General features: G+C 39.2%; 1 protein-coding gene across 1 annotated transcript; it reads left to right on the plus strand.

Annotated features, from left to right (window-relative positions):
* The first annotated feature begins 3682 nt into the window (after positions 1-3682).
* Positions 3683-5646, plus strand: LOC115417208 (extensin-3-like). The gene is made up of 3 exons (XM_030131215.1): positions 3683-3802; positions 3933-4301; positions 5563-5646. The coding sequence occupies exons 1-3, from the start codon at positions 3683-3685 to the stop codon at positions 5644-5646; spliced, it is 573 nt and encodes a 190-aa protein (XP_029987075.1).
* Positions 5647-11001: the final 5355 nt, after the last annotated feature.

Here is an 11001-nt window from a genome sequence, read left to right on the forward strand (position 1 = left end):
TTGATGTGGATGGCATAGCTATATTAATACTTATAAGTTTTCCACCAATCAAATGTCAGTTTCAGCTTTTTAATGTGATTGTGTTATGTGGAATTTTAAAACTGATGTACTCACACCCACATGTAGCAACTGTCAACATGTCTTCACTAGGTTGAAATGGTGTAAATTTCAGAGCAGAGAAGGAGTAACATTAATCAACTCAGTGTTTTAAGGCGTGTGCCGGCCTCCTGCAGACTGAATATTATACTGCAAGACTCTCTGGTTGTGGTTGTTGGACACAGAACTGAATTTTCAAGAAACCCTGTGGACTTTTTGACAGTTTTACTTAACAGTGCCTCATTTTGTTGTAACTCATGCTCTAGTACTGTGTGCAGAAAGACGACAAACAGAAAGATGTGGATGAGATAGCGCAACGTACACATGCCTTAAAATATAACAAATAAGAAGCAGGTGATATCAAACCCCAAAGACCAGAAATACACCATATGGCAGTGATTTTCAACCTTGGGGTCGGGACCCCACGTGGGGTTGCCTGGAATTCAAATCGGGTCGCCTGAAATTTCTAGTAATTCATAAAAAATTACAACTTACTAATAAAAATGTACATTACATAGTCTAAATGTTGTCTAAAATTAACATTTATTTGCAACATAGTATAGCAAACTATTACACGATCAAAAACAAATTAATTTTAGCCAAAAAAATGTCTCTGTTTTGAATGTCTGGGGTCACCAGACATTTGTGATGTTAAAATGGGGTCATGAGCCAAAAAAGGTTGGAACCACTGCCATATGGACTTCTTGTTACTTCAATAATAACAGAGCATCAAGAAACAAAACATATATATACACCACTGACTGATTTACAGACCAGCAACAAAAGGATGAAAGGAAGGCTGATGGACCAAATGTATATCACAGGTGTCAAAGTATTTAAGAAGTGTCTTTAAATATATTTTATCTGTAAGCACCGTGACTTTTTATTCTCAAGAATGTGTTTTGATGGCTGTAAACACTGTAAACAGAATTCAAGTTCTACGAAAGCTACACAGAGTAGCTGCTGAGTAAACTCTGCTACATACGCAGCGAGAACAGAGACATTTCTTCATTGGAAATTTCGTTTGGGAGTTCTCACAGCTTGCTCTTGACACATTGGCCGGCAGAACTTTCATATCGCGCAGTGTGTGACAACTATTTAGCCGATTATTGGTCAGAAATCCAAAGTGGATGTGGTTAATTCGTAAACGCAGAGGACCTCCCATGAGTTCGACACTTGAGTTTTTCATGAAGTACGAAATGTCCCGACCAGAATGGACTTTGTTCTCATTTTTGCCACCTCGTAAAGAACACATTTCTCTGTTCTGGTGCAGTATGTAACAGGCTTAATGCTAAATAAAGGAGCTCAGAAGTCGTGTGCCCTCCAAATGTAGCATTTCACGCTTCACTGTTTTACAATATTTGTGTCAGCAGCATTTATGCAGCATGATTACTGCCTAAATACATGACATTCCTGTAGATATGTGATGATTGAGGAGCTACTGTAATTTATAGTGCCTTTATGTCAAAAATAAAGCCTACCTAATGTGAGGAACAACAGTTCCAGACATCAGGCTTCTTCGTTGGTCTCATCTAAAAAAGCCTTTACAATGTGGGTGATGAGGTATAATGTCATATTATAGTCTTTAATAATGTGATTTGACATTAATCTGTGCCCGCTGTATTTTAGAAGTAATAGATTTGTTGGTACCATAATTTAAACATCTAAGCAAATTAAAGTCACATCTTTGTTATTGCACACTCACTGTTGTGTTTGGTATTTAATGTCTTGAATTAACTTCAGATTAGAATGTATTACTGTTTTATTTAATCTACAGGGAGTCCATAAAGCTTCTTTACGATTGAACAACATTTAACATTTAGTTGTTAGCTGTAAGGTAAGCTAGTTCATGATCACAGGGGTCTGGGTTAGTTGTAACAAAAACGAAAAATATTACAACCTACCCCAACCAACATTTTAAATGTGCATGTGCATTTTTTAATTGAATGTCAGTATGCCTAGGAGTTGGAAGTGAAAGACGGGGGGGGGGGCTCTCAGCATTTTGGAGAGGGCCTCAGATGATGTGAAGAAGCAGAGAAAGTCAAACACAGCAGTGGAAAAACTGGACGGCATATGCCATGTCATTGTATACAGATTTACAAAGAAAGAAAGAAACTAGAAGAGAAGGGATCCAGTGAGCTTCCACGTGTTGGCTACCACAGTGGAAGTAAAGTCTGCACCACAGAGCAAGAAACAGAACTGACAGATTATTTGATGAGGGCTGCTGATGCACACTATGGACTGTGTCCACGTGAGGTAAGCAGATAAGAACTGGTGGAGGAAGTCAGGGGAAAGTTAGCCATTTATGCTGGTCGCAATATACTGTTTTTTTTTAATCAAGATCTTTTTATTGAAGTTTTCTCAATATAATACAAGTGCAGAGCTGAATGGTCATTAAAGAAATCTTAAGTAAGCATGGGTGTAAATTAAACACAGCTAGCACCATAGAAAACAAAACAAAAAAAACAACAAAAAAAGCAAAGCAGAGCAAACAACAAACTACATAAAATAATCCCTCCTCAGTTATTGCCAGTGCACTAGAAATAATAAGGGATCACTATCATGACAGAAACCTGTGCTAGGAGTAAGTCTGGAGTAAGCAGCATTATTAAACTGCACCGAAAAGTCAAGTATTTACAGGGTCTGGAATGTTTTCAGGAGGGGACCCCACACTTTCTGGAATTTCCCATTTGATTGCTGAAGTGAGTATCTAATTTTCTCCAGTCTTAAGCAGGACAGAATGTCTTCTAACCACTGTGCATGAGTGGGGGGGGGTGTCCCCCCATCTAAACAGGATTGCTCGTCAAGCTAGAAGGGCAGCCAAGGATAAAGTGTGTTGTTTTTCTGTAGGTAGCTGAACTTCACCTTCCGTGACACCAAACAGAGCAGTCAAAGGCTTTGGTTCGAACTTGATGTTTAACAGCTGAGAAAGTGTATGAAAGATTTCAGTCCAATATTTGTTAAGGCTTGAACAGGACCAGCACATGTGGATGAGAGAAGCCTCTGCATGTTGGCACTATATACATTTTAATGGATGGGGAAATATTATTTTTACCTCCACCAGGAGGTATTGTGATCGCTTTGGTTTGTGTGCGTGTTTGTTTGCATGTTTGTTTGTTTGTTTGTTTGTTAGCAAGATAACTCAAAAAGTTATGGACGGATTTTCATGAAATTTTCAGAAAATGTTGATACTGGCACAAGGAAGAAATGATTACATTTTGGCAGTGGTCAGGTGTGGGGGCAAGATAAGTTTTTGAGTTATCTTGCTAACAAACAAACAAACAAACAAACAAACACGCATGGGAAGCAGATCTGTCTTGGCGGAGGTCTGTGCTCTCCGAGTGCTTTTCTTGTTATATTTTGTATCTGGTTAAAGTTACAGGTGAGAGAACTTGCCTATCAGCTTGCAGTGAAATATGGGTGCAAACATCCAAAGTCATGGCACACATCTTCAAAGGCTGGGGCAGACTGGTTTTCAGCCGACATGAAAACAAACCCAACTTTGTCTATTAGGAGTGCCGAAGCTACAAGTCTTGCGCGGGCCACTAGTTTTAATAAAAACAGCGCAGCGATGTTTTTCAGAAAAATGAATGAAGTAACACAGAAGCACAACTTCACTGCCAATGACATTTGGAATGTCAGTGAAGCTGGCGTCACAGCTGTGCAAACCCCAGACAGAGTGATGGCCAAACCTGGCTCTAAACAGGTTAGGGCGATGACACCAGGAGAAGGGGGTTCCTGGTCTCAACTGCATGTGCACGCAATGCCACTGCTAACACAAGTCCTCCCATGTTTGTGTTTCCACGAGTACGCTCTGCAGACCTGCTGCTTATCAGGCCCCTCCTCCTGCTGCCCACCTGGCCCCTCCTCCTGATGCTCACCTGGCCCCTCCTCCTGCTGCCCACCTGGCTCCTCCACCTGCTGCCCACCTGGCCCCTCCTCCTCCTGCTGCCCACCTGGCCCCTCCTCCCGCTGCCCACCTGGCCCCTCCTCCTGATGCTCACCTCGCCCCTCCTCCTGCTGCCCACCTGGCCCCTCCTCCTGATGCTCACCTGGCCCCTCCTCCTGCTGCCCACCTGGCTCCTCCACCTGCTGCCCATCTGGCCCCTCCTCCTCCTGCTGCCCACCTGGCCCCTCCTCCTCCTGATGCTCACCTGGCCCCTCCTCCTGCTGCCCACCTGGCTCCTCCACCTGCTGCCCACCTGGCCCCTCCTCCTCCTGCTGCCCACCTGGCCCCTCCTCCTCCTGCTGCCCACCTGGCCCCTCCTCCCGCTGCCCACCAGGCTACTGCCTCCTCAAGCTCTAGTGAAGATACAATGGGTCAGTTGAACTTTAGCCCAGACAATGTGCAACCCCTACCAAAAGCTGGACCAAGGAAAATCCCTACAACAGGAAGGAAGAGGAAACGGTGTGCAGTACTCACTGAAACACCTGTTCAGAAGGCCCTGGGAGAGGAGCACAGAAAAAGCTCTGACAAGATCAAACAGAAAATAATCTTGCCACGGAAAGGGCCGGCCAAGAAACAAGATAAATCAACCTGTAAAAACCAACAACAGCCTAGGCCCTCTAAAACACAGGTGTCAAACATGCGGCTCGGGGGCCAAATCCGGCCCACCAAAGGGTCCAGCGCGGCCCCTGGGATGAATTCATGAAATGCAAAAATTACACTGAAGATATGAACACTCAAGGATGTTCAAATCATTTTGGGTCATTTCAGTCTAAAGTGGATCAGACCAGTAAAACACTACCATAATGACCTATAAATAATGAAAACTGGAAATTTGTCTCTTTGTTTTAGTGTAAAAAGAAGTAAAATTGCACAAAAATGTTTACATTTACAGACTAGCCTTTTACAAAAAATGTGAATATCTGAAATGTCTTAAGAGAAGTCTGTGGAATTTTAATAATACTAGCAGCATTGTATCTGTGGTGCAATGGGCTCTGCACAGCGCCACTACTTCCTGAACTTTAGGTGGGTCTTTTATTTCCTGTCTTTCATTATTGGACACACTGATTAATCCAGGTGTGTCTGATTAATCAGTAGTTGCAACAAGATGCAGCAGATACACCTGGATTAATCAGTGTGTCCAATAATGACACAGAAGACAGCAAAACGTACCAACACCCAGAATACCATTGTAACCCACCTTACCCACAGCCCCGGTGAGACAAACAATATTTCAGGGTTACAATATTATTCACATGGTCTCTTTTTAACTTAACATTTTCAAGTACTTTTTAATCAAACATTTTAACTAAATGTTTTAAAGTACTCTATTCTCAAGGTGTGTTAATATTAATATAAGTTTTTAAGGTGCAAAGCTGTCAAACACACATTCTTCATTAACATGATTTAAATAAAAATGCTGCAGTTCACTCCTACCAGTATCCTTTCATGGATTGTTCCAGCTGAACGGTCGGTTGTTTCTCCTTCTGTGTCTGAAACTGTGTGTCCTCCTCCTCCAGTCTGCAGCAGCTGTTCTCCATCCAGTTCATCAGCTGGAGCCAGACCACAGAGGAAGGAAGGGCACTGCCTCTGTCCTCCTGTAGGGGGCAGCGTTTGGCTGATACAGATTTTGACTCAACACACACACACACACACACACACACACACTCACACACTCACTCACACACACTCACACACTCACTCACTCACTAATGTTCCTGGTGCACCTTTGCACAGTTCAGTTTTGGTATGTTAAAATACCTGGAACTAGTGCTGGGACTGTTGGTTCTTTGAAGGGAGTCGTTCAATCAGGAGTCGTTCACTGAAAAGAGTCGTTCAACAGACTGGCTCTGTTCTGTTTTTGCATTCTTTTGAAACACCAGTGTTTGAATGACTAAATAGGCTACATGTGATGATTGACATTCCATTTTAAAGGTGTTGAATTGGTGCGGCAGTAAATATTATCTTACTGTAAAAAAGAATGTTTAGTTCAAATGTGTGGGTTAAATCCATGACATGAGAGGTGACATTAGACAAATGATGGAACTGGACCAAAAACATCCCAGTACATTATGTGGACTAGTCTGTAGAAGAAAAATGAAGAAGAAAATCAAACATTTTCTCATGAAAGAACATTTTTTTCTCCTCAAAACAAGAACAATAAATGTGTGGAAACATGCATAAAAAATGCACAAAACACAACAGTGATGAATCAGTGTTATTAATCAAAAAAAAAAAAAAAAGAACGACTCTTTACAAAGACTCAGTTCCCATCGTTCATTTCAAAGAGCCGTTCAAAAGATTCAATTCATTCATGAACGTCAAATCACTACCTAGAACTAAAATGATTCACAGTAAAAAGCGATTCACACACACACACACACACACACACACACACACACACACACACACACAAGTCATGTTAAACAGGAATGAAAGTGTTCAATAAAAAGCTTTCAAAATCAAGTTTTTGTTATAATGCATATTTAATAATGTTACATCTCATCCCAGTGTGTTCCAGTGAACCCAGACGATGGGGTGGATTGTACCATTTCTCTGCTTGTGTTTGAGACTAAACTTGCAGAGGAAACACCTATGCCATTTTAGAGCAGACACTTGATATGATTTTTTTTTTTTTTTTTCCCATTTACTTATAATAGGCACAGTTTCCCATGTCTGTAGCAGCAAATCTATGGGTTGAATTCAGACCAAATGTGGTTTCTAGATTACCAGTGACCCAGAATGGATCTCATTCCATTTTAGGAACAGGTCACAGTTCACATTTTTTATAAATGTTTAAAATCTTCCCATTTACTTCTAAAGGGCCAAACATGTGTGAGGGGCGGGGTTTGTTGTGTCTGCCACCACTTCTGCACATGTAGAAATGAGAAGATGAGGCACAATATTGTTACATTTGCACTTATTTTTCTTAGCAAAGTTCAAATTGTTCATAGTTGTTCATGTTATTTACATTTTTTTTTAAAGGATTATTTGTAGATGTGAATATTTTCACAATGTAATTTATGTTTTTCACTCTAAAACAAGTAGAAAAGTTTAGAGTTGACATTATTTGTATATTATTGTTCTTATTTGACTGTTCCGGTCCACTTCACATCATGTTGGGCTGAATGTGGAACTGAACTAACATGAGTTTGACCGCCCTGCTCTACTGTCATCTCAGTGGCTCTCCAGTAATACAGATCCTTGACTGGAGGCCATAGGTACGGATTCACTGCTGTAGGTTTGGTGTTCAGTAACACGACTTCATTAAGTCAAACCTGAGAACTAGGCCCCGAGAAACAAGATACGACAGGAATCTGCTCAAATCAAGATAGGTCCAGGGATTTTCTTCCCTGCATGAATGTTCCACAGCAGCAAACAGGCATCTGTTCATTTAAAACAGGGCTGTCAAACTCATTTTAGTTCAGTTCCACATTCAGCCCAATTTAATCTGCAGTGGGCCGGACCAGTGAAATAATAACTGTGAAAAAAGTAAAATTCTATTATGATCAAGTTTACGTCTACAAAGTTTACTTAAAAATCTGAATAACATGAACAACTGGAATTGTCTTAAGAAAACCAAGTGCAATTTTAACAATATTCTGCCTCAGTTTATCGTTTACACTACATTACATTACAATCGTACAAAAGATTTAGTAACAGGCAGAATATGGGTCAAACTCCATTTACTTTTCTTCAGACATTTCCGTTTGTTCATGTTTCTTCCGGTTATTCACATTTTTTGTAAAAGTATAGTTTGGTAATGTGAACATTTACATGGAATTTTACTTTTTTACACCAGAAAAATAAAGAGAAAATGTGGGGTTGTCATTATTTATAGGTTATTCTGATATTTGACTGGTTCTGACCCACTGGAAATCTGACTGGACTGTATGTGTGTGTATGTGGAACCTGAATTTAAATGATTTTGACACCACTGACTGTTCATATCTTCAGTGTCATTTTTGTATTTCACAAATTCATCCTGCGGGTCAGATTGGACCCTTTGGTGGGCCGGATTTGGCCCCCGGGCCGCATGTTTGACACCTGTGATTGAAAAAGACACAAGATGAGGTTTATAAATGTTTTCTTTTTTTTTTTAATAAAAATCTTTGCTTAATGTAGAAACATCTTCAGCAGCATTTTCACCTCAACATAATCACCCTGAACTATACATCATTTTCTTCAGCTTCAAGTCCTTGACATCAACATAAAGACAATTAATATATTATGCTGCAGGTTTTCGGATGGTGGGATGAAGCTGGAGTAACTGGCGAGAGGAGGAGTGATAAATGGGAGTTTGATAAATAGTGCGCCGTGGACCTGACCTGAGAAAAAATATGAACGCAGCTAAGTGTTTATTTTCTATCGCCATTTACAGATATGATGTTTGTCAATTTGAAAGACATGTGACATGTCAAAAAACTCAGTTTCTAAGTAGCATCTAAGTTGTGTTAACCCTCTGGTATTCAGGTGTGCCTTTTAGGCACACTTTGCACTTCGTGTTAAAAACTTCATATTATTTTTCACAATTTAAATAAGGTTTGAATTCAAAAGTTGTTCATATTTGCATGCTCTTTAAAATTCTGTCCACCAACTCAAATGTGCACATTGTAAACAAAAGAAAATGACCAGACTAGCATCTGTCTGCCAAGTGTGCCTAAAACGCACTATTTCTAACATTTGATCTGTGTGATTAGGACTGAGCTGGATTTACAAAAATAAAATCAAATTAAAGCAGAAAAATTAATCAATATATAATATGTAATAGTTTGATTTATAGGTGTGCATTTTACGCACACTTGGTGACAGATGCTAGTATTTTTGTACATTTGACCTAGCACTAAAAATAATAATGCAAATTAACCGATATTGGAGTTAATCACTGACATACGCCAGGATGAAAAAATCAAATAATATGTGATCCACTTTTTATGGAGTATATTGAAAAAAAAAAATTTTTGTGTTTTTTGCATCCAAAAAAAAAGGTTTGTTTCCATTACAAACACGGCATTTAAAGGGTTAAAAAATGTGACAGTTATTGAGTATTTGGTATTTTTATTTATGGCTCAAGTTGATGAAATAGAAAAAAGTGTAAAAGAATTAAAAACATTAAAACATTGACATTATTCCACAAGTGTGCCAAAAAGGCTCACTTGGTGCTCAGTGAGGGCCTTGGTGGACGGGATACCAGAGGGTTAACATAAACTCACAGAAAGTAATCCAGGACAGTGATATCTGGTGAAGGAGGTGTCCAGGGAATTGGACCATCCCTTCCAATCCAGCGCTCTGGAAATGTTTAAGAACCCACCAAACCTGGTCCCCACTGTGGCGGTGCACCATCTACCTGGAAAAGCATGGTTGGTTGAAGGTCATCCAGTTGTGGTGACACATATTCAGTCTAAAGGTCAAAGGTCAACATTTGTAGTGATTGATCTCTCCTTGAAGAAAAATGAACCAAAATGCAACACGATTAAAAAGTTTGACAACCACTGAGTACATAGAACAAATCTGATTAATATACCTGATCAACTGATTTTGTAATAAGTGTTTCAAATTGTAAAGGGACACCCTGTACTTCACCTCGATCTTTGAGAGCAAGGTGGAAAACGTCTGAACAGATGTGAAAATCACTACAGTTTTGGTATGTTGAAGCTGAACAGCCACGATTCAAATCAAGGAAAAATCAAGTATCAATCAGATACTTTAACAGATTTACAAAAAGTGCAACTTTCCAGACATGTAAAGATATGTTAAGCTAACACGATTTAGCACATAATTATTTGCGTGTTAAAAAGCACATTCCTACATCAGTCACAAATGAAGACTCCTTGCTAGAAGGTTTTATCATCAGTTAGGAGCTCCTCAGAATCTTTACAAAAATGGAAGAGCAACCAATGTGTTGCAGTTTGCGTCTTCACCAGTAGATGTTACTAAATCATACACACTGATCCTTTAACACAGGGGTGTCAAACAGACGGCCCGGGGGCCAAAACCGGCCCACTAAAGGGTCCAATCTGGCCCATGAGATGAATTTGCAAAGTGCAAAAATTACACTGAAGATATTAACAGTCAATGGTTTCAAAGTCATTTTAGTTCAGGTCCACATTCAGCTAAAATCAATCTCAAGCAGGTTGGACCAGTCAAATACTATCATAATAACTTATAAATAACGACAACTCCAAATTTTTCTTTTTGTTTTCCTGTAAAAAAATAAACTACAAATACTTTAAAATATTTACATTTACAAACTATCCTTTCACAATAAAATGTGAATACCATGAACAACCTGAAATGTCTTAAGACAAATAAGTGTAATTTTACTAGTTTTTGCCTGTTATTAAATGTTGTGTGCATTTGTAGATCCACTGGGATCTGTAAGTTGTAATGCACATGTGTAGATGATAAACTGAGACATAATATTGTTAAAATTGCACTTATTTTTCTCAAGAAATTTCAGGTTGTTCATGTAATTCACATTTTTTAAAGGATAGATTGTAGATTTAAAAACATTTTCATTATGTAGTTTAAATTTTTTCACTCTAAAACATAGAGAAAAGTTTGTAGTTGTCATTATTTGTAGGTTATTATGTTATTATTTTACTGGTCCGGCCCACTGGAGATTGTGTTGGGCTAAATATGGCCCTTGAACTACGATGAGTTTGACACCCCTGCTTTAACCGTTTGATTTCAAGCAGGTGTTCTGACAAGATGTTAAAACCATTAACCTGATTTCTTTGCATACATTCAAAAGTAATTTAAACATGTGATCTACTGAAGTTATTAAACATACTTAAAAGTCAACTGTTGAAATGTTCTTATCTCTGTATGATGCCCTGGCTTCAGCGAACATGTCATAAAAGCAGAATTTCCTTCACTCAGTCTATAAAAAGACAAATGATTTCTTTTCTCAGTCATTTGAAAAATACTAAAAAAGGCCCCAACTGAAATGTACGTAT

Source organism: Sphaeramia orbicularis, chromosome 3 (assembly GCF_902148855.1).
Source record: "Sphaeramia orbicularis chromosome 3, fSphaOr1.1, whole genome shotgun sequence".
Taxonomy (NCBI): Eukaryota; Metazoa; Chordata; class Actinopteri; order Kurtiformes; family Apogonidae; genus Sphaeramia; species Sphaeramia orbicularis.